This window comes from Arthrobotrys flagrans (genome assembly GCF_004000055.1).
Source record: "Arthrobotrys flagrans strain CBS H-5679 chromosome Unknown unitig_0, whole genome shotgun sequence".
NCBI classification, from domain to species: Eukaryota; Fungi; Ascomycota; class Orbiliomycetes; order Orbiliales; family Orbiliaceae; genus Arthrobotrys; species Arthrobotrys flagrans.
Genome location: NW_027137550.1, coordinates 1,135,818 through 1,159,584, shown reverse-complemented (window position 1 = coordinate 1,159,584; position 23,767 = coordinate 1,135,818). Strand labels below are relative to the sequence as shown.

The window sequence follows — 23,767 nt, the reverse complement described above, 5'->3', positions numbered from 1 at the left end:
CAACACATTTCCAGGGTTTTTTAACCCTCCTCGGACGGCTCCAGGCCTACTTCCCCCCTTATTCCTTCATCAAACTACCCCACTCACTCACTCACACTGATAACTGATTCCCTAGCACTGCTGATTCGTATATACTTCTTATTACTTGATCTCATCATTTTTCTATCTTTTTTCCTTGCATTAATTCGAAAGGCATCGGCCAGCTTCAATAATCAACAACTTCATATATATATCGTTCCGGAACAACACACGTAATCATTAACAAAGCAGAGCAGAGAATCGACATTGCATTGGCAAGATGGTCAACCTCATCGATCTCCCTCCGGAGATTCAATTTAATATATATCGTGAGGTACGATGTAAAATAAAGTCGGGATACTATCAGAAGAATATGGATACTAACAGAACGGAACAGCTTTTCCACAGTCAAGACTTTGTCAATGTCTGCATCACTTGTAGGCTGATGAATAAGATTGCGACTCCGCTGCTCTACGAGATGGTCAATATCAGTGCAGATAACGACTACCGCTGGGAAGACCGTCAAGTTAGATGCCTTACGGAGATGGACAACCGAAACATGCCTCTCATCAAGCAGCTTTTGGTGAGTATCTCTACTTTCAACACAATTTGGTTGAGGGTGATGAAATTCGAATTCTAACCGTCCATTAGAACTTTTGTGTCCGTATTGAGAATACAAAAGAATGCATGAAACTAATCGACCGCCTCGAAGAGGATCAGTTGCATTGCATCGAGTAAGTTCATATCATCGAAAATCTAATGGTTCTATCATTCTCATGATTTGCGTCCTAGGCTCTTCCACAAGCACGAGACTTCCAACCCAGATATCTCATCCGAAATCGATGAATCATGCACTGAAGTCGTCAAAGCCATGTTCCTTAAGAACAAGAAACTCCGTGCTCTATACGTCGATATGGGCGAAAAAAACCTCTATGAAACCTTCTTCCCTCTCATTTCCGCAAGTGCAAACTGGCTCACCACTCTCATCCTCGTCATTGAAAAAGCTGATTCCTTCCTTTACGATGTTGATACCCTGATTTCCTTCCTCGGTTCTTTGAAGTACCTCCGATCTTTTGAGCTTGACATGGTTGAATATTTCGAAGATTCACCTTGGTTGCATGACGATGGTGTTCGACTCATCGATGCCATCTTTGCCATCCCCACAGTTGAACAGCTCGTCTTCGGTGGCTCTGATTTCCCCTATGAACTATATAACCAAACTCATAAGACCAAGCGAATCGGTTCAAATCTCACACAATTCGGTTTCTTCTCTAGTGTTGCTTGTGACAGCTTTCTCTTCTCCAATTTCGACCCCCAACGCCTCAAAGCCCTCCGAATCCTCTGGCCCGTCGACACAGACTTTGAAGTCCTTGCCAACTTTTTGATGTCCTTTAAGGGTCTTCGTTCACTCCATCTCACACTTCGCAATCCAGACCGTTTTGACTCCCTCCATTGTATCGCACATCATGGTGAGAGTTTGGAACGTCTGTCGTTACGTGTTTTCACGCCCGACTTTAAGCCATTCGGGAGATTCGCGCATATTGACGAGTTTGAGTTCTTGTTGAAGCATTGTACTGCCCTGAGAGAACTTGCCGTCCCCGTCACATATATCCACCAACATTGGTATCGTGGGCCAAGGCCATTGGAATACCAAGACGTTTTATACGAACATCTCAATTGGAGCTTCGTAAGATCTTCCTCCTTTCTACCCCTACTAAATGAATGCAACTAACAAAAAACTCAATAAAAGCACTGGCCTAACGTCGTCTGCCCCATCGAATCCCTCCACGTCCTCAACGAACCTGTCCCCGCAAACAAAGACCTCCGCCAATCCTACAGCAAAGACCGAAGAATGGAAGTCATCACCCGCTTCGCAATGGATCTTCACAGCCAAGTCAACATACTCGGTGCCTCCAACCACGTCGACCCCTACCAAATCGACGTCACCCTCCAGCCAGGCATCATCGCAAACGAAGCCGAAAACGCAACCGAAGCAGATGTAGAGTCAGAACCATATGTACACGATGGTTCAACCCCCATCAGTCTATCAGATAACAACATGCCATTCTATACCTGGCAGGAACCTACGTCATATACCTCAAAATCCGGGTTTCATCGTCGATTGAAACAGATTGGACCGCAGTTGTTGCCAAATCTTAGGAGTATTTTGTTTGGAGATAATACTAAGTGCGGGAGGGATAGTTGTTTATATCTACACGACTGGGAGTTTGAGGAGATGGATTTGGTTCCGGTTGTTATTGATAAAGTTGAGTTTGAGACTGGGTATCCGGATATTAAGATGGATGATGAGGATGATATCAACACCAAAAAGACCGATGAAAAAGAAAAGCCTGACTCGAAAGAAGACCAGGAGGGGAAATCGCAGGAAGAAGGGACCGAGAAGGAGAAGGAAGGCGAATGCTCAGGTGGAACTACCTGTCCTAGAAGGGAAGGGAGAGAGGCGACAACTTGGGTTGAGAAACCTAATGCTATTAATGAAGACGGTGAGAAAGTCGGTGGAGGAACGCTTTGGAAATTTAAGGAAGTTGATTGGGCTGAGTTTGTCGGACGATTTCCATGGTTACATGATTTTGAGATTGATGCTCGAGGATGGATGGATGAGTATGACCTTTTCACTATAACTTCTACTTTTTGGGGTCTGTTGTTGCTAACAGCTTTTTTGTGAATAGGCGTACCCGAATTGAGAATAGAGATAAGTTTAGGTTCTGGGAATAAAGAATTCCCGGGATACTCGTGGGCATTCACTTCTGAGAACAAGAATCCTTCTTACTAAACAAAGGTGGTGCATGGATATTTTTTCCGTCGACGTTTCCTATAAATACTTGTGGTTCCTTATTTTAACAACAATGGCCTTTCCTTAAAAGAAAGGAACTTCAGATGGATATTTCTACTACCGTTTTTATATATTATGGCATAGGGGGTGATGGAAGATAAGTATACATTCTCGAGTGCTTCAATATATACTAGCGAACGCGTTTTTACAACGTTATAATTAATTCTAGTATAACTAGTGGGCTTATGGGGAGGTTGCAAGTGCTTATGAGAATTACTAATATAGAAGGGATAGACGATAACTGGAAGCGGGGAAGAATCCAAATGACTATTTTAATTATTCTGACCGGTCCCATGAAGCATCCTTGAAAAATTATCTAGCATGACATCGCAGTACCATTGATTAAATTAATCAACAGGATATAACCTGAACTCAGAACTTCCATCCAAGCCATCGCAACTCTCTGCAAATTAGTCATTTATAAAGCATAAAATATATACAAATCGGAAGGGCACCAACATTGAAAGAGGTTAACGCCCACCACCCGGACATGCATCCTCACCTTGTAGCGCATCCATACCAGTATCCTGACAGTTATGGGTGGCGTGGTCAGGCTTCGAGGAAAGATCCGACGGACCATAGTAAATATCATAGAAGCCTTAGACATCCCCAGTGTCGCATATATAAAACCTAACAGACGACACCGGATTCACGGTTCCATCCGATTGTGCAACGTAAGATGTAAAGTTATAAGTAACCAAGAACGGTTTCCTACCCCAGCTTCGTAATAACCGTAGTTATACAACCGATAGTCCAGAACACTATCCGACGAAGGTGCCTCTGAACCCGTTGCTCCAATTGCCGCAAACCAGACATGAGGAACCCACCGGTTGCGAAATACCATATTATCTCAGGCTGTGCGAAGCCGCCGTACATTATCTGTGACATTCCTTCTTGGTTTTCTGCAGCAGCTGCGTTGACTTTGATGGGTATACTGGCTGAAATGTAGTTGACATACGAGCCGTAATAGTTTCCGGTTGCAGGGACGGTTTCTATTGCTAGATCTCCGGCGGTGGTGGTGAAGATGTCGGATTTTGTGTTTGTGAGGGTGGTGTCGATGGTTGTGGTTAATGGTGTGTAAGTTGAAATTGTGGTGCAGTCGTAGATATAGAGTGTTGGTGAGGTTACAGCGTCTGCACAGGCGGCACTGATGGAATCGCTGGGGTAACCCGATAGCTGTTATGGAGTATCTGGGACTGTTCTGGGTCGCTGGAAATTACCCTTGATAGCTTTTGTACGCTTCCCTTTTCTGCGTTTGAGGGTGGGAGTGGTGGTTACAGATCCTGCGACGTATCCGGTACTTGTGGCGAGTTCTGAGGTGTTTTGTGTAGGTCGTTGTTGCGGAGGTGAATTCTGGGATGAAAGATGTTGATGCTGAGTATACGGAATGTGTGATTATTGTGATGGGCCATGTGGGGGAGAAGTATGAGAGGAGTTTGGTGCAGTATTGTTGGAGATTGTTTGAGGTGATGATATTGGAGATTTGGGCCGTTTCGTCTGTAGCACCCCCTGTTCCTGTTCTAGTACCTGTCGCTGCCCATGCCAGTTCTAGTTCCAATGCCTATCCCACCAGTGCCGGTGGTGATAGTACCAGTTCCGGTTCTAGTTGCGGTTTTTGTTCTTGTTCCGGTGCCAGTTCCGGTGTTCGTGAAACTATTGGTCCCTGTACCGGTACCCGAACCTATATTAGAGAAGGTGTCAGAATCAGGCAAATTCCATTTAATTCTGGGAGTCAATTAATGAAGCTGCCCCGGATCTGGTGGCCTCGGATCCGGTAGTCCTCTATCCAGCGCCCCCTATTCCAGTGAAATACGTCGTAAGAATCCCAACTAGTCGGAATTTGCCTAACTCGAAGGTTTGGTCCAGTGCCGGCATAGAACACCCAACGATCGCCGTCTCTTTCCAGGCCCAACTGGTTATCGGTAGTATTCCATGCCCACGAACCCGTAATATCGGATGTTAAAAGTTCATTCTCATAGGCATGTCTGACTTCTTGGACCGTGTCCACAATATCTGCGCTCTCCGCCGGATATGCTTCTTTGGCGGTAGAATTGTATCTCAAGAACACGAGTTCTGTAAGGTTCAACCCGTTTTGTAGAAGTCCACTACCGCCATCGTTTGTAATTGCACAAAATGATATGTTCCGGCAAGACCAAACACGAATCTGCCATTTGCATCATCGAACTATACGTAATGATCTTTAAGATCGCCGTCGCCGTATAACACGAAGCCCGTGTCAGGCTGGTCGGACACTTGAGGCCACGCATTTTGGTTAGATTGCGAAGCTTCAGTGCATCGATTGTGATACAGCGACATTAAGCCGAAATAAAAGGATCCCAAGAGATTACCAGTGGTGGATGATTCCTTGATATGCAAGGGTTTATATTGTTGCCTATACATAAGACCGAACTTCAAAGATCAATTTGTAGGTTGAAATATAAATCTAGAGCCCACCAGGTAAGGAGTTTCTACCGGCACATCCCTTGATGACTTGCAAGCATGTTAGCATGACAGTCTTGAGGCCAGTTTTGTGGTACGCAAATACACTAATTCGGCCCCATATGTGTTTCTTAATTTTGAATCCAGCAACATGATAAGTTTATTTTTAACTTTATTTGGGTTTTAATGCCGATTTGACTCCCCTATCCAGGTGACGAATAATTATAAACGCGTATACATGGCCGCTATATGGTTTCAAACCTCGAGATCCGGTGGCTGGAACCCTTATAACGGGATTTTACGGTTAGTTAGCCGCATTGGGAGTCGGACGTGATAATCTGACAGCAGATCGGTAAAGAGTTTGGTATCAGTGTGCCAGCGTCTGAGTTTGAGACTAGTGCACTACACTATAAATTGAGCCCCGGTCGACTGCCCATATAAACGTTCTCTCTCACACTCCTAAATCCACGGTCCAAATTTCACCATCTCATCTCATCACTAAACTTATTTGTAAAAATGGAGTCTTATCCTGCCCGAACTGCTATAGAAGCCGAGTGCCTCCAGCTATGATTCCAGCGGGGCATGTTTACTGCTAAGGCTACTATGATGATTAATCGCTGCCTCGATAAATTAGGGCCAGACTGGCAGTATCCTCGCATAATAGCATGTTTCTTTTCGAGCAGAATTTTACACAAGACTAATTAGTCGATCACAGGATTGGATTAGAGCCGAAAAGGTTGCAATGAAAACCGGGATCCTGCAATCTTAAAGATTACCCATTGCTGGCAAAAGAGTACATTTGTCTTTCACTGCTGTCAATTGTAATTTTCTCGACCAACCGATTAAAACTAAAAAAAATGTGATAGAAATCGCAATCCAGATCCTAAATTCTGGAACCTGCGGTTCAAATGGGAAGAAGTTACTGCTAATTCCGTTGCTGTGTCGACCCTGGCTTCTCAGGCTTCACATCTAACGACTATGGCCAGGATTACGGCGACTGAAATTTCACCGCCGCTTCTCATCACTCCCATTGATCCCGCTAACCCGGAGTTACGATTTGTGCTGGTTAGACCTACGAGAACTGAAGATCCAGAGTCAGAATATCTAACATCAGAAGATGTAGCATTGGAAGATCCAGCACCGGAGGATATAACATCGGAGAATACAGAATCGGAGAATACAGAATCGGAAGATATAGCATTTGGAGATACAGTATCCCAAGATATAGCGTCAGACGATGTGGATTCCATTCCCCGGGAGCCAGAATGCATCGGCCCTGAAAAGATAGAGAGCCGATCTTGACAGCAGAGGGCTCAAAAGCTCAGGGAAATTGTAAATCGCGTTCTAGGCACTCGTACGAAGAAATTCAAGGTCAAAAGTCGCTTGCCCAAGACACGCCGGGGGCGCGGGTCCGTAACGAACAATGACTTCATCTTTTTTTCGTCTATAAATTTTTAATCCAATATTACCCCTGCCATTTCCACAACATTGACTGTTACGGGGCTTTATTCTCCGCTTTTTTTTGACTTTCAAAGACTGTCGATGAGTGTTTTAGCTGAGTATGGTTTCGAAATCTGGGCTCTACGTGTGGCGCGTTTTTTGGGGTTTCACCGGGTGGGTTTCACCTCTTCCTACCCCGTTTGACTTTTTGTTGTTATTATTTTATATTAGTGTTTCTTGGTGCGGTTATCCTGTAATTTCGAATATTAATATAGATGGTGTGATCCGAGTGCTACTTCGGAGAAGTCGATGCTTCTATTCTATATGATATCATTCGTCTGATATAGAATAATCCTGCAACTTGAGAGTTGTATGTAACTGTATTATGCATCAATTAGTCAAGGATTACCTCCTGAGGTCGCATAGCAGTCGTGGTCAAAGTTTTGTCTTGAACCATAACATCAACTTCAGCAAGAAGAATCCCGACTTAAGAGTGTGGATTTCACACGCTAAAGTCCGTGCGACCGTAACCAGCAACAACTTGCCTAGGTCGTATTGCTAATAATTCGATATAAATAGTCAAAATAAGCGCAATATCGAGTAAAGGAGCTACAGATGCCACACATATTGATCACATAGCTGCTATATGAAATAGTTTATATATTTCGTCCCTCACTTTCCAAGGAGAACTTCGCCAGACAGAAGTTGCCAGCTGTTTACGAGACTGCTGCCAATCCTATTCTAAGCATTACAGCCTTCATAAAATGGAAGCGGAAAACCAAGTTCCGTGGTTATATAGATTGCAGCTCCTAGACAGTCGATTCGAGGCGCTTCTTCTACATCTGCGCATTGTTCAGCTATTCTGGACTGTAAATTTCAGAATTCTCTTGGCCGGGAGTGATAAATCTACATATTTTAAGGCTTAATTTTCTAGGTTTGACGAATTTTGTCTGGAAATGGCCTCTCATGGTTTTTCAGAGTGTCTGGGCTGGCATATCTGTATGGAGTTTCCGACGTTTACAGCCTCCAATAACATTGCCAAGAAAGGTACAATAACCTTTAAATTAGGTTCAATGGAAAAAGTTTGAATGGCGAACATCTGCTATGTTTCGACGATATACTGAGTCCCTACACAAAAGTTCATCGGTACTTAGAGGAGGAAGGGGATTTGAAGCTAATATCAAGTTTGCACGGAGGCACTACAAAATTAGCCGATTCCAATACACGAGCGGTGTCGTTGCGGGGAATGCTCCTATTTATCTCAAAACTTCTTTCTACAATGCAAATATCGGTTAGGAGTGGCCTCACGTCGCCAGGTCAGGGGAATTATATCCCTCTAGCTAGCTGGAAGAGTCTAGAATGAACTCGAGCACTCGAAGTGTGGATTCTAGAGCTACTTCCAACAACGCTTTATCGCGGGATATTTTGTGTTGAAGATGTGACATTCTGCAAACGGAATTACCTTTTCGGGACGAGAATTGAACGCGATGACCACGCGGTGTGATTGCTTGGTCAAGTAGCTTAACGTTCATTTCCTGCCTTGTAAACTCAGTTTAAGTTTAATTCGAGCCCGGAGCTAGCCTCGGAGCTTCTCCTGAATAGTTCATCATTCTCACAAGTCTACAGAGAACCAAAGACCTCAGTATCTCGATATCATCATGGCTCTCCAGCTGCTAGATCTATTGTCACCTTCCCAACCTATTCTCTACACGTCAATATTTAGCTTCCTCGACCCTCCAGATATTGTCCGGTTGTTGGCAACATGCAAGTCCCTACAGCTGTTCAAGTACGAGCTATGGAATATAAACCGAAGCCTTCGGCGATTTGTGGACGATCCTCTAACTTTTCGAACTCTAATGGCTCGCCACAACGCCCTCGTCTCGGGAAGCCATGCCTTACAGTTCTTGGCGAGAGTCAAATGGCCGGAGAGCGACCTCGATGTCTACATTACCGGTGAGGAGGGCTTGCGAGCATTTGCTAATCATCTCATGGAGAAGGAAGGATATTCGTTTTCTCCCTACAATTGGCAATCTAAAGAGGCAATAACAGCTATTCCGAACAGGAATGCAGAGAGGGATGCTTTTGTCAAGGATAAATTTGATAACGCGGATTCGGACTGGGATACATTTGATGATACAAGCTCAGAAGCGGCTTTGTATACTACAAGTGAGATAGATGGGGTATGTATTCATTACTGAATTCTAGTCCCTGATTCTGCAACGTTACTTATTATATGTATCCTCCTGATTCTAGGTCTTTAACTTCGTACACGACACCAACCCGAACCGCAAGATCCAGTTGATATCCGCAAAAGGGGTTCCGCTCAATGCTATCCTTGCAGACTACTATGCCAGCCACATCTTCAACATCTTCACTTGGAATCGAGCGTACAGCTTTTTCCCCTACCACACATTCCGCAAGAGCCATGCTTTCTACACACAACAGCTCAAAGGAAGCTCGCAAAAGGGTGTTGAAAAGTATAAGGGACGTGGCTTTGAGTTTAAGCCCTATGGAAACTTCCATAAATGCGTGAAGAACTGTCCCTTCAGGCCTCATCGACGTGTTGGTGATAAGTATTGCTGGGTATTGGATCTAGACACCTACGGCGTGGACGACTCTGAGATCTCTGTTCCGCAAGATGTCCTAGAGACGAGCACCTGGGGGATGAAAATGCATTACTCGTGGTGGTCCAAGGACGAGAACAAGCGTCTATTTAGGGCCGGATCACACATAGACATTCAGTACTCGCTCTGGTACAGCGAATGCGATTCTATGCATATTTATAGGAGTCCTTCAACGTTTAAGCATGCACGAATAATCGACAACCACAGTGGATCCTGGATAAAGTTTATTGAAACAATGCAGAACACGACTGGAGGGCTAAGTCAGTACCTCATCCAGTTCTCTGAGTCAAAACCCAAGGATTGGAAGGGACCCGGAGCATTCTGGATGGACAGCGAATTTGCGAGCTGGTATCAATTCTGGGAAACTTCACTTATGCCGTATGATAATATATGGAAATGGCAGTACCCAATGCTGGATGGACATTCAGAAATAATCGTGGGTGGTATCCCCCAAGAGGAGCAAATGGATACTCTAGAGTGGAAAGAGCATATGGTATGAAACAATATTCTAATGAACTTCGGGACTAATAAGATTTCTAACCTCGCCCTTGTTTGTACACAGTGGGCCTTCCCTTGATGCTTAAATCAGTGTCCATTGCATAGAGCTGTGGTATAATTGCCTGTATATCATGCTTATCGTATAGCAGATTCTAATATATTCTTATTGTTTACAAAGCGCTGAGCTGTGGTCCACAGTGTATGAAATGCTGTATTCTTTCGGTGATTCGTTGCGTCTCCATCTCCCCACCTCCACCTCACTGATTATCATCACCATCACCACAGACATCACAATCACTATCGTTATCAGAATCGAGGTTGAATCATTGGCTTTATTAACCCTCAGCTGACAAAGTACGTTTTCTATTTTCCCGGTTGTCTTCCAATCTGTGCTCTCTGAACCCCAAGATTCGCGTCAACGCCAACCTACCTCCCTTTAGACTGTTTATCTTGGGACTGTTTAGTTGAATTAACATGGCGCCCCCAGCCTATCCTCCTCCTTCATCTGAGTATCAGCTCTTTCGCTTTTACTCGGAAGAGGACGCCGAGGGAGATGAAGATATTCTCTTTGACGTTCCACTGAGCGAAGATGAGGCCGAGGTGGGGGGCTTTGGCCCTATTGAACTCCCATTCTTTCCAGGAAACTTGGACGAAGTCCCTGGCCTCGGTACATCGCATGGGTCCTCCTCTGAAATGCATCCAGGGCCTTTCTATCATAGCTCCCAGTGAGTCCTTTTTTATATACTCTCACACCGACCTTATATACTAGTACCTAGCACACCTTCTCGCTCCCATCCATACTTTTTGTCCATAAATAAAAACCTGCCTAACCATCAAAATGGAATCTTACCTTAGAGTTCTCTATTCGTGTGCTGCGTTCCAGTATTCGTATTCTGGTAAGCTCGATATCGAGTACTTCGACGCTGTTATAGAAAATACCGAAAACAGTTTGGTTTTGATGCGAAACCTCGCCATCATTTCACGATGTGGCCTAGAGAAAGAAAAGCTCATTACTAATATCGAAGTCACTCCAGCTTCATGGAAACAACTACGAGATATTATGCATAGTAACATGTTCTACCTTCTCAGTAAGTTAATGTCTCGCGTCTCAGACAACCAATTCGTAGTGTTCCAGTAAGTTCTCTTGCTTAATTGTTCTCAAGCAAGGCTATCAGAATTTACGAAACTCATCATTCTATTTTGCCAGGCTGGACGAATCAAACACCAGTGGAGGCATCTTCCCAGCTCTCCGACATCAAATAAGCAGTCTCAAACACTTAAGCCTTCATGAAACCTCACTTGTCTCTCATTTTGCTGAGGGAAAAGTTCCCCGCTACTTGCAATCTCTCGTTATTCATGGAATCAATATTAATATTGGAGCCCAATTCGTGACCTTTCTTGTTCACCTCGGTAGATACCACAAGTCTCTCAGCTACTTGTCCCTCAACTTCGACAACCTCGCCTTCGGACCCGATGTCGATTGGATTGGACTTGAGAGGCATTTCTCCTCCATGCGTGTGCTCACGGAATTACAAAGCCTCGTTATCAACAGTTGCCAGGATATGATGGCTCTTCAATTCTCAACATTGACTCTAATCCCCTGGAGTAAACTCAAGAGACTCAAGATTATCAATTGCCCCAGTCTTGGAGCTGGAGGCTGTCCAGGCCTCACACGCCGACTTCGGGTTGAAAATCTCACCCATTTGTGTTTGATGAGAACATGCTCCCCAGAAGATGCCGCTGATCTCATTAGCGGTCTTGGTGTTGGATTACAGAGGCTTCATCTTGAGTTCAGCTACGAGCAAGGGCAGATGTCACCCGAATGTCTAATGGCACGCCATAGCCACACTCTTAGATACCTTTGGATGGAATCAAGCACCGGGAAGCGTTTCCGATTGGTCGAATCCGCTACGGGTAAGGAGCCCCTCATGAGCGAATTTGCCCGATTCAAACGTCTTCGCGAGCTTGCAATCGCTATTCGATACGGTGCGATTGAGGAGTATGCTATTGTAAGTAGCTGCTAGCTAGCCCCATAGAAACAAGTTTTCCCGATGAAAAAAAAAAAAGCCTCGGCTAATATTCCTAACCGTAGGACTGGGAGAACTCTCCAAATCTTCGTATCTTCCGCATTCTCAATCTTGTTGAGCGATACGTCCATAAGACGAATGGTGAGGAAAGATGTGCCTGCAAAATAGCCGTGGACTTCGCTAGGATCTATGAGGACGAATTTGCCAGTTTCCACACTCGCGGCCTCCAGATCATTGTGATCGGCCGCCACAGTGAAGCGGCCCTAGACGTCGAGCCAATCTACTACTGGGCAAACGTTCCTCTATCAGACTCAGACTCAGAGCCATCTTCAACCAATTCCAATCCCCTTGAGGGAATGCGCTTTGGAGGGAGCGCTTTCCATGATCATTTCGTTTCTCGTCGCCGTCACCAGAGACATGATCGCCACTCGCACGAATCCGATGGCATCGAGCAGCAACCAGTCGAGTATGATGCGGGGGATGAAGCCGAAAAGGGCGAAGAACTTCTATCCCCAAGTCTTCAAGGCTTTCCCGAGATATTTTCTAACTTGAACCTTTATGTATAAGATAATGACGAAGAGGAAAATCTAGTACTTGGAGTCCTTAGTCTTCTAGATGCAGATTAGAAGTATTATCTTCTCACTAATGTCGAAAAATTTAAGACCTAGATCCGAGAGATTACTATCATCGATGTCGATTGCGAAGGGGTATTATTTTGGGAGCAGTAAGCTTTGACCTGTTTTTCTAAAATCGTATGGCTTTATTGATACTCTTTCTAGAGATGAGATGATTATCGAACAGCACTATCCAAACCCAATATATGTCTGAGTTTGGAATGTGAATGAGATAATTCAATGCCTTAATTTGAAAAAGAACTACAAGCAACATACTATCTCCTCATCTTTTATTTTCTGTGCTGAAGAAATTTGTTTCCAGGCAACTCTCCACCCCTTTTTCCACAATCTTATACCTACTACTAAGCATGTATGTAAAATCATGCGTACCCTTTTGCGGGTAAAATTACACTGTAGCTCTTCAATTTTAATACACTTATTATAAATCGGACGAATATTACCCGTATAACATGGAAGCTTCGTGAAAAATCCAGTAAAGACGTGTTGATCATAAAAATACAACATAGGTTTATAGAAGTTACATAGCGTAGAGCTGGCCTGCAGTCTTGCGCTTTGGCTCACGCGTAGGATCATGATTATGGAAGCATCACTACGCTTCTAATATCAGTACCCCACTACTATAAAAGCCGTAACTAGAGAGTATAGATGCAAAAAAGGGTCTCGATATCCGATTTACTAAATGAGAGCCTACTTAAGATCCTCGGGAACTTGATTATATGTATACTACTGCCCAGAGTAACCCTGCAGATTAGGGACCAAGACGAATATTGGATAAATCTTGTAATATATCCATAGCGAATTTTTAAGCTTTGTTCACCCTCTTATATTTAACTAAATTATGTCTGGAATATAGCCATGTTACTCTGCGGAGAGCGGCCTCCTTTTGTTAACCGATGTTTTAGAAGCTTTGTTATTCCGATTCTCTACGATTATGTGATTGTTGTAGGGTTCGACCTCCGTTATGTAGCTTTGCATAGATATCGTTTGGCGGTTAATGTTCGCGTTCTTACACCGTTGATTATGCCTAATTACTCGGCTAGGCCATATATTCGACGGCTTAGCATCTGATCAGCGCCGGTTGAAAGAGGGTGGAGATAAAATGTAAATTTATTAGATCTAAAGTTGAGAGTACTGTTGGTATTCTTGTTATGGTTACTTGATTCTGAGCAACTTTGCTCAATAGAGTAAGTTATAAACTCTTAGAGATATTAACGATAATATTGTAAGTTAGACTAATATGATTTAAATAGGATGGGATATAGCGGAATTTTACTAAGATGCTTGAAATTTAACCGTCTTAAGGATATTAGGCATACGTATAAGCATCCTATTTCTAGAGGCCAGGCGCTATAGTGGGGAAGAAAAGATAGTAATTATTCGCTCCCCCTTTAATATACTATCGTTCGGTCGACCTAATCTACTCGAAAACTTGAAGTTCCGGCTTGGGCTTGCTCGCACTTGGGTGGACCTTGTTAGGGCAGCTAAGAAGCTAAAATATCTTTCTGTGAGGGTTACAAAGCTTTGACGATATAATTCAGCCGATATAGTCTTTATGCGCGTGGCAAAAGAGCTAGAAAAACTACTTTGGTTATAATCTTTTGATATGTAGTTTTCTATGAATTTTTACTAGGGAGTTGTATTTCCGTATTAACCTCATCAATTTACGTAGGTTAGCTTTCTTTAATCCCCTTTGATAAAGAACTGTTTTGATGCTGGCAAGATTCTCTGAATTGTTGCGCTAACTCTTGACAACTTATAATCTCTAATGATCTCAGATTTATGTTCGATTGATGTAATTAACCAAGTTCTGTATGCCCTTCCTCCCTCGCTCACTACAGACGCTCGTATATGAGAATATTTATTTAGACGGCGAAAATCGTCTCATTGAAAGAAAAACAGTCTTACAGTACAGGAAAACTTTACATAGGTTCTTTATATATATTTCAGAAATTCTACGTGTAGATAGGAAAGTCCCAGTCGAGCTCCCGTAGGGAATTCCACACGATTCGGCCGATACCTCTTCCGCCCGTCAAGTAGGCGCCTTCTTGGTTATGGATCTAGTCACCTTTTCAGGACTCGAAGAGATAGCCTTACCGATCTGTTATCGAGATATTTTTATGTTGACACAGGTATGTATAGCAATCGCGATATCGATGTACCATCGCATATTATAAATATGATTCCAGTCTCGCGCCGCTAATTGCTCCACTACTTACTCTAGTTGCCAAAATTACGAGTCATATCAATTCCAAGTCGTAACTATCCACTCGAACGCTGGATGCTAGGCAGCAATTTAATGGCTCTCAGCGATCTGTAGGTTCTGCTGCAATACCGGGCGAAGGCTGTACACCAGTTAATCGGTCGCCCCGACAATGATGATGACTGCCCAGAGTTTTATCGGCATGAAGATAACATGGGGGTCGATAAACTTATACCTGAACATATCTCGGAACCATTGAAACTAAAAGCATTGAAGTTTATTGTTTTCCGCTTATCCCAGGACGATGACTTTGAAGACGGCGGCTTTGAGGCGTATCATGAATATTATGTAATGCGGGATCATATCGACGATAATGGAGGTTCTTCGCAGAAGGTATATTCTGTCTAGGTTCATGAATTTGAGAGGGGGTATCCGGACATCAGAATCTTTAATCCGTTGAATTAAGAACGAGAGCCCTTTGGTTCGTGCGAGTAGCTCCGTGTTCATACTTGATACTATAGAGCCTCGCTAAAATTTAAAATCTCACCATATAACTATAGGAAGTGCTTTCAAATTTCGAAAAACTAGAAGCATATAGATTCACGAATTGTATTATGTCTAAGTTGGCTCACAAGGCCTTACAAGAACACTTTCGCCCATTCTGTTTGACAATATTTGCCTTATCTTCAATGGTTCTGCACATACTAGGTTTCGTAGGCCGCCTACAGCCGCAATAGTGAAATTATCTTAAATTCCTCTAGTCTTCGTCTTCACGGAACCGGAAGATAAATTCCTGCCTTGGGTCATCAGACCTCTCAGCGAGCACGATCTATTAGTGTTTGATAATGATTAGCTGTTTTTCTATTATAAGACAGGTCCGAAAAACCGGTTACAAAGGCCAGAACTCACGAGTTGTCCAAAATGTTCCTCCTCTCCACTGGTTTGCCAATAACGGAGGCCGTCTTTGGTTTTAATCCTTAGTCATGCGCATTAGTCTTCCAATTATACATAGAATATCTACAGGCTCAAAGAAGGGATAACTTACTTGAAAGTACCAGGAGATCTAGCAGGTTCCAAAATCCAGCCAATTTCGGATGACACGTCGATAAGGAAGGCAAACGGCTTCGATCTATCAAGATTTACAACACCAGTATGTGCACCCCGGATTTCCAAGTCAATATAGCCGTCTATGCTTCTAATGAGCCACTAGATAATGGCACTCGCGTATCAGTACTAGTCCCTTGATTCAAAATGGTAAATTTTCTGGGTCAGATTTACACCCAAAAATAATACTCACAATCCCTCGGCTGGGGTCCTGAATGCCTGAACTTAGGGCCCAGATACGCTTTGGCAACAAGGAACGGTCTTCAACCGGAGCTCGGGAGACATAGCGCTCAGAGCCTTCTATATTGGAGGCAATGGTATAGAGGCCCGGGCGGAATGACATATTGTAGAATCAATTCTATAGTTGCTCAAGGACTTAATTAATGTCTAAGACTAGTTGATTTAGAGTCTATAGAATCAATTATGCCCGGTAAAAAAGAATTCAGAGCTGGAGATGTCAGTTTGGTAGTTATAGGTAATATAAATGTAAAGAGGTCGATCCAGGACTTTATATAGACTCTCATGAATAAGGCCACAGTACTTGGAAGTCACTTTAGACCCATACAACTTTGACTTCAATCAATCAAGACATTAGCAAATGTGTTAATGTTACCCAAAACGCGGCACGATAGAGCTCTGCTATTCAAAGACGACATTTCCGATCGAGTCGCGCGATCGATTGCAGTATGCTGTTTGAAGCGACCAATTGCAAGGTAGAGATGGAGTCTAGTGGATTTGAACGGTCCCCGTCCTGCACATCTCTAGCTATTATAGTCTTGGCTCGGAGAAAGATCTACCATTTTATTGGGCATATCCTTCGGATGCTTGCAGGTCGATGGCGCTGATCAAAAGTCTGAGTGTGCATAACCCACCCTGTTTCATTTAACCAGGCCGACCCTTCCCTTATTTTCGGGTCAAGCTCCATAAAGTTCATTCCAGAGCTCAATGCATTTTTTGAACGATGGAGGATTTGATAAACGGAAATACTAGCTAAGAAAATAATGATCAAGCAAATTTTGATGAAAAGCATTGATTCTGCATCTGGGTAGAAAGTGTTACTCGAGGAAGTACACGATTTCTTTCGTAGTAGTTTCGTAGGCCTAGGGCTTTAAATGACATTCGTACCGCATGCATGGTCAACTTGGCCAGATTGAATTTAGGACTAAGGTCATGTCAGATCAGGGCTTGTATCGGAGATATGTGCATATGTGGACCCAGCTACAGCTGTAGATACCCATCTCACTAAACCCGTTAAGTCTCCAGCTAGTGGAGACCACCCATGGCCCCTCCGAATTAACTACTCGGCAGCGAACCGTGCGTGCATTTCTATATTTTCCCATGAATCAATATTGTAATTCGGTCTATCAATCGTCTTTGAGCGTACAGGTCTATAATTGCATAAGTTCCTTGTCAATATTGCCTGCCAAATTCGCCAAATTCGCTAATCAATGCGACGTGATCCAATTCAGATCGCCGCAATGATTCGTGACCCCCAAGTGCTCCTGGATTTCAATTGCAAAAAAGGCTCACAGCGTTACAATTGTGGCATGCTGCATCCATAAGCACACAAGTCAGTCTTGTGTGCCGCGCAGATTCACCAACAAAGCTGGATCCTAACTACCAATCCAATTAGTCCACGCAATGGCATTGGAGGTCACTTGTCCTCGATCGAATAATTCCTCAGCTCACTGTACCCTAGACCGCCGTCCAGCCGAGACATGTGTGCTCCTGCAGCTGCGAACCGATAAGTAAGGGGCTGGTATACTTCCATCCCTGATTCCAAGATCAGATCTAGATCTCCTCCCCACATCTGGAATAGATGGCCCGATCTACTCACCGAAACTCTGCAAGTGGAAATTCATCATCAATTGAGAGATGCTGTGCAGCATAGGTTGCAAATTCTGCCTACCGAATCGACTCAAATCTTGCCCGACGGGGAACTATCTGATTTGTCAACGGCAAGTTTTCCCTTCGGGTCCATGTCTTGAACCTCGATGAACACGTCTGGTATTTCCTACCCCTGGCTTGGTTAGTAACCCGACTTCATTATTAGCGTCAGCCAAGCGACAAGCCCAGCCATGTCGGAATTCGGGCTCAACGCAGGGAAGTATACGGTTATGTAGCAGTTATGACAAGCCTTCCATGCTTGAGAAAGGATTACGAAGAAGTTCGTGATAAATTTTGCCTTATTTGGCTTTGTATAAAATACGTTTAATCGGTACATTACTGCGGCAGAACGTACGTCTGCATACTCTGTATATTCCCTGAAATATAAGGCATATGGATCCATAGAAGAATTTTAATTTGCAATTAACTAACAAAGCATACCAAATTTCCTCGTTAATACCGAACTATTCTAGAGTCAGCAAGTAGCTCAAGTCTCAATGTCTGCTAATTCATTGTCGGGCTGCATCTCGGCAGTTTTGATCTGAAGCAAATGAAACATATCTCAGTTACCTAATTAGAAGGTAGGTTTTACCGGTTCAAGCAGGGTTAAACGGGTTCCCGCCCAGGCTGACTTCTAATTGAATGGAAAAACTTTCCACTTGCTTGTCGATCGTATTTTATAAATTTTACTACCGATATAAGCCTAACTATGCGATGGCTTCATACTTTCCATTCTTCACCCGCCGAATGTAGAAGAATATCTTCAATTAACGGGAACGGGAATAAGGATATTAGTCGATCGATAAGCTGCTGGACGTGCACAGGCATGTGTTGGGGAATATAACTGCCGTTTGGTTATCTAAATGTCACACATACCTTGAGAAACTTGAATTGACAAAGATTACAGTAGAGAGCGAACCACCAAAGCTGCTGGGTCTGATAGGAGCTTTCTGCTGGAAGGGTGATTTATTACTTGACTAGGAAGAAATTTCCCCAGGTTTTCTGCCGTTTACCATTATCTTATGATACGCTTGTAGGCGGCGGGGAATTTGAGTCTCGATGTCGTCGGCGCGGCGCGTGGGACGGCCATATGGGATGAACAAAAGCGAGTCGCGGGGTAGACGGCCAATTGATCTCAAACGTGTCTCGATGGAGGATATAAAGGGATTATATTATCTCTTTCGAAACGGCTGTAATCTGGCATAGTTTCTGCCTTATATTGGCTCGCACCCGTGAACCTTGAACAGCAAAGTTGAAAGAGTTGATGCCGCGTTGGCTAAGCTCAACACTATCTTCAATAAACATTCTGTGTAACCGTCGCAACGCAAAAAGGCACCAATCCTCAATATCAAGATGCGTCGGTCAATGCTCCTCAAAGGGGGCACCGCTCTCATCCATGATGAGAATGATGATGATGTTATTGTTGTTGTCGTTGTTGTTGCGCGAAAGACAGATATTTTGGTTTCTGGTGGTAAAATCGAAAAATTGGAGACTCCATTGAAGCTGGAGACGCTGATGGTATTGATTGCACCGGTAAACTTATTTCGCCCGGCTTTGTTGATGCCCACCCTCGTTGTTGGTAAGGAAATATAATTTCTGATCGAAGTCAAGGCGGATAAATTAATATATATAGGCATAGTTTGGGGAGATGCTAATGACGAGCGTGAATTACCAGGCAAACGCAGTTGAAGGGCAGACATGTTTATCATATGCTCCTCGAATATCTTCCAACAAGTTAGACAACGCCCGTTCAGTCCCTTCATTAGCACAACCCACAATCAATGCTGTAATGGCTATAAAATATGTACTGAAATTCTGCACATAGGTAATCTAACTGCGCACCTTTTCGGGCCTGGTGATGTTTACCTTGGAGAGTTGGGCGGTCTCAAGGAGCTCATTGACCCTGGAGTTACTACGGTGGTCGACCATTGTCATGCTGTTTACTCTCCAGAGCATGGTATGTGGGAGTTTATACCACAAGATACTCGTTTGAATAGTGCTAAGGAACATATATCTAGCTAATGCTGCTCTAAAAGCTACTGTCGAGTCGGGAATCCGTTTAGTCTTCCGCTACTCTACCGAATGGAACAAAACCCACTCCCTGACTGGTTCTTAGCCCACCTCATCAAACTTGCTCCCCAGCAACATGCTAATGGCCGAGTCGATATTGGTTTTGGCTATGACTTTTTCTTCGTTGGTGAAGAGGTCAACAAGATAGTATTCAAGACGGTCCATAATGCCGGGGTCAAGCTTATCACTGCACACTGGGCGAACAAATCTCCCGTCTTTGGCTCCTGGTCTAATATCGCCACAATGGGCCAGCAATAGCTCACAGGGCCAGACATTCTAGTGTCACAGGTAACTAGATGACTGATGGAGACGCGGCCATCTTCAAGAGACACGGAATGTCGGTAGCGTCAACACAAATGACCGAACTCCAGATGGGCATAGGATGCTTATTTGCTACGATCCACGATTTGAAGATCGCGGTGGCCTCGAGGTTGGCTGTCATTCTTCGGGAGCCGGTGATCACCCAGATGAGAGTCAGTTTGCAGGCGGGACGTGGAATATTTAATCGGAAATATGTTGAGCAAGGAAAGAACCCTTCAACATGCAAGCAGACTGTTGAACATGCCTTCAACTTGGCTACTCTAAAGGGTGTGAGGGCTTGCAAGTTGGAAGATGAGGCTGGATACCATAATTTCAACTGCCGCGGCGGATGTAAATTCCTTAACCAATCGATCCCATGAGAGATTCTATATCTCCTCTTTCTTGCCTCCAAAACCTCGTTGCTTGTGAAACGGCGGCCGTAGATTGATGGATCGTAACTAGTGTCACCGGGGTGTTCCCAGAAGCATTTGAAGGGTCGATGTTAGTGTCGGTATAAAAGTAGCGGTTTGTAGGGCGATAGTAGGATTGTGTTCAGCCTGGTGGGATGGGGCGTCGGCCGACTAGTGGTGGGGGCATATCCGGGCGCTCCCAGGGGATCATTTCTGGGAATAGGCCTGGGCAAGGGGCGAAGCCCCTGTTGTACATGATGTAGGCTCGCTCTGGTGAACTTTGCTACTAGATTCAAAGCGGTGTGCATTGCTTGTATTGAATTATATGAACTAAAGGGTTGGAGATAGTTATAGAGAGACTTTATCACCGATTCCGTGACTCGGTAGAAAGAGATGATGCGAACGATTACATCAGTCATATTGTGCAATTATGGAGCGTCGCGTTGGTGTCTCCAAATTTAGCAAAGAATTTTCTTGTCCTATAGGGAGATCTATTCCAATGTATATTAGTAGCAATTTATAGAATGGCCGCAGTAGATCGAATACACGTGGAATTCGTGAATTCCAGGGTACCAAAACTGCGTTATTTTTGTGGCAGATTTCCACCAGTTTTGTGAAACTTTGTGCTTGGGAGCCAGTTGCTATCTACCAAAACGTTTGTAACAAATCCGCACCGTTCTTACAACCTCAATTTTCTTGCGATTCCCATAAAAAAGGACTTATTTGCAAGACGAAATAAACGTAATTTTATAAAATCTATAAAATTTCCTAAAGATTTTATAACTTTATATAACAGTCGTTGTTGAAAAGGCGTCGTTTTTAGTGATTGACATGGGGCAGCTTGTATAGAAACTAAACCTTACTAAACCGCTAAGAATGAGTTAAAGCGGTTTGGCTTTTTGCTAAGTGAACTATAATTTAATTTGCTTTGGTTTCGATTTTTAGCTGTAAAACCATGTACTGCGTGGGCCTGCGAGATGAACGTGATCTTAGGTAATAATTAGATTATCGAACGAAGAACTATCTATATGAAGGGATTTATCTAATTATATACAAGACTCTCTGTGTAGAGTTGCGTACTAAAGTACCAAACCAAGGTTACTCAGATTTCCGATTCGAAGTTCTTTGAGTCGTATTGTCAGAATTGGGGGCTTATGGGGCCGACGCTCTTGTGTTAGCCTGGTTATATTTTGCGTAGGTGTGCGAAACTCTGCGGCCTGACAAAATTCAGAAAATATTGTTTGCGTTGTGTTCAAACAAACACCGGCAGAGCAGTGAGTATGACGGCTGCGTTACTCCCTAGCACCCTGGCTACATTACGTTCCCGTCACCATTGGGTTGGATGAAATCGAAGATCTTGTCAAATTTTTCTCGACTCAGGGTGCCCGACAAGCAGAAGAAATTGCACTTCCTAGGTGCAAGCCGCTCTGCGGCCGATAGACATGACAATCTACGAGTATGCTGCTCTGTTTGAGGAAACAAGTTGAACTCGAAAAAGCTCAATGCAAATGCACCTCTTTCAGTTAATTCTTTATTCCATCTCTTGACAGAGTTCTACGTCTTTCTTAGGGGGGACGAACGCAGTCTGTACGGCCAAAAATTTCTTATCTAAATTTTTTTTTTTTTTTTTTTTCACCTTCTGAGATGCATTAGAATTAGAGCATTTTAAAGCTCCTGAGCGGCATATGGGTGTGAGCTTTCTCGTTTTCATCTTCGTCTTTTCTTCCTCAATTCACTTGGAGCAAATGGTCGAAAAGGAGCTTACATGCGCAACCGAATTAAAAAATACTGATCCCCACTGTCTCTTACTACCTATTATCCTTCCCCTTTCCCCGCTATGATGACAGCGTAGTACAACAGTCAGATTGCTCAGAAATCTGAAGTGCAGTTTGCCTTGCAAGCTACCCAGGTAGACACTTTGAATAGCAAAATTAGTCTTCTCAGTATGAAAAGGACAACCTGTGAACAATGAAAATGATATCGGTCAGGTAGCTGTAATTTAACGATATAGGCTTAACAGAAACCAACAACCTATACCATCTACTCTTTCCATCTTCTCACGCTTCGCAACTTTTTATGATTGCAACAGAATATCTTTTCATTTGCTGTTATGTTGTACCAACTCAAATCAGTGTAACAGACTATTTATGAATCCTTCGGATTCCTTCCAGCACAATTTCATATTTTTTTAATAACAAAAACTCCTCCAGTGCATATCTGGGTGTTTCGGCCTGTTTGCTAAATTGGGGTATGATATGATATGAAGTTGATGAATTCTTGGTGCATTGGCATTTCTACGCAAGATAAGGCTGCTTACCATCCATCTGGGATAAAGTTTAAAAAATAGCGTTACTTTGACAATGCTGCTTTCCACCGAGCGAATGTAAGTTTAATAGATGAATAGATATCGTGGATTTAGTAGTTTGAGACCCGTGATTGAGAATACAAAAGTTCTTATAATTTAGGCCCCACAAGATTCCTGTCGTTAAATCTTTATGCAAATTTACTTCGGAATATTGTCTAAATAAATAGCTGCAATTTATAAGGTAAGGGATTAGCCCTAGTTTCTGTATATAGACCATGGTGTCCGCTGGTGAAATGTTGAAACAGCTCTGACGTAACCTACGTACGGTTTGCACAAAGCAGGCATCCATGTTCGCAATCAAAACACCTTTGTTAGTCTGGGGTACAAGGCCAGGGCAGCCTAACTTTTAACTTTAGATTCTGACCCTTAACCTTCGAAGCTTTCCTTGTCGATATGCCGTAGAAGTTTCATCCAAAGGCCACACAAATACAATTATGTACAGTTTTGAGCCGCTTCACGTCTTTTCATAACGAGAATAGAATCACCTCGCACACATGCCCGCCCGCCATTAGCGTATTCAAGGCGAAGTCCCATGTGGAACCCCACAGTAGCCGAACGCCACCGATTCGCTGCCGACCTGAACTCAAGAGCAACTCAGCCTTATTTCCCCAACTTTTTGTTCGGGGTTTCACTCTTTCAAATCACTTCGTCCGTAGTGGTGTCGTTAGGGCGCAGGAATACTCTGACTCGTTTTCCTTGCATCTTGTTGGCAAGGCTCAACTAGGTAGCCCATGTATGTCAAGTCTGAGGATATTTAAAGAAAACCGATCCAAGAAAAAAATGATCGCATGCGCAAAAGGCGGGGCGGCTGAGTTGTAAAAGGGTCTCTAATGATATATATTTCTTGAAGGCTTACGGGTGAAAGTATCGTATATTATTTTGAGCAGTTTCGAGAG

The 23,767-nt window shown here is 43.6% G+C and overlaps 7 protein-coding genes across 7 annotated transcripts; 5 read left to right on the top strand and 2 right to left on the bottom strand.

The window, feature by feature from the left end:
* Nucleotides 1–298: 298 nt before the first annotated feature.
* Nucleotides 299–2,754, top strand: DFL_003459 (uncharacterized protein; the record flags this gene model as incomplete). The annotated part of the gene is made up of 6 exons (XM_067632399.1): nt 299–352; nt 416–601; nt 670–752; nt 811–1,705; nt 1,769–2,640; nt 2,709–2,754. 6 exons carry the CDS (start codon nt 299–301, stop codon nt 2,752–2,754), a joined length of 2,136 nt encoding a protein of 711 aa, XP_067490672.1.
* Nucleotides 2,755–3,583: 829 nt separating this feature from the next.
* On the bottom strand, nt 3,584–5,139 carry DFL_003458 (uncharacterized protein; the record flags this gene model as incomplete). Its single annotated transcript, XM_067632398.1, has 5 exons — nt 3,584–4,031; nt 4,093–4,369; nt 4,443–4,553; nt 4,817–4,977; nt 5,063–5,139. The coding sequence occupies 5 exons, from the start codon at nt 5,137–5,139 to the stop codon at nt 3,584–3,586; spliced, it is 1,074 nt and encodes a 357-aa protein (XP_067490671.1).
* A 1,150-nt stretch (nt 5,140–6,289) lies between these two features.
* DFL_003457 (uncharacterized protein) lies at nt 6,290–6,613 on the top strand (the record flags this gene model as incomplete). Its single annotated transcript, XM_067632397.1, has 1 exon — nt 6,290–6,613. One exon carries the CDS (start codon nt 6,290–6,292, stop codon nt 6,611–6,613), a length of 324 nt encoding a protein of 107 aa, XP_067490670.1.
* A 1,796-nt stretch (nt 6,614–8,409) lies between these two features.
* On the top strand, nt 8,410–9,952 carry DFL_003456 (uncharacterized protein; the record flags this gene model as incomplete). Its single annotated transcript, XM_067632396.1, has 3 exons — nt 8,410–8,931; nt 9,005–9,868; nt 9,938–9,952. The coding sequence occupies 3 exons, from the start codon at nt 8,410–8,412 to the stop codon at nt 9,950–9,952; spliced, it is 1,401 nt and encodes a 466-aa protein (XP_067490669.1).
* Nucleotides 9,953–10,347: 395 nt separating this feature from the next.
* Nucleotides 10,348–12,466, top strand: DFL_003455 (uncharacterized protein; the record flags this gene model as incomplete). The annotated part of the gene is made up of 4 exons (XM_067632395.1): nt 10,348–10,598; nt 10,729–11,007; nt 11,081–11,882; nt 11,966–12,466. The coding sequence occupies 4 exons, from the start codon at nt 10,348–10,350 to the stop codon at nt 12,464–12,466; spliced, it is 1,833 nt and encodes a 610-aa protein (XP_067490668.1).
* A 3,026-nt stretch (nt 12,467–15,492) lies between these two features.
* DFL_003454 (uncharacterized protein) lies at nt 15,493–16,182 on the bottom strand (the record flags this gene model as incomplete). Its single annotated transcript, XM_067632394.1, has 4 exons — nt 15,493–15,564; nt 15,645–15,711; nt 15,781–15,941; nt 16,033–16,182. 4 exons carry the CDS (start codon nt 16,180–16,182, stop codon nt 15,493–15,495), a joined length of 450 nt encoding a protein of 149 aa, XP_067490667.1.
* Nucleotides 16,183–19,079: 2,897 nt separating this feature from the next.
* On the top strand, nt 19,080–19,842 carry DFL_003453 (uncharacterized protein; the record flags this gene model as incomplete). Its single annotated transcript, XM_067632393.1, has 4 exons — nt 19,080–19,305; nt 19,402–19,410; nt 19,552–19,683; nt 19,745–19,842. The coding sequence occupies 4 exons, from the start codon at nt 19,080–19,082 to the stop codon at nt 19,840–19,842; spliced, it is 465 nt and encodes a 154-aa protein (XP_067490666.1).
* Nucleotides 19,843–23,767: the final 3,925 nt, after the last annotated feature.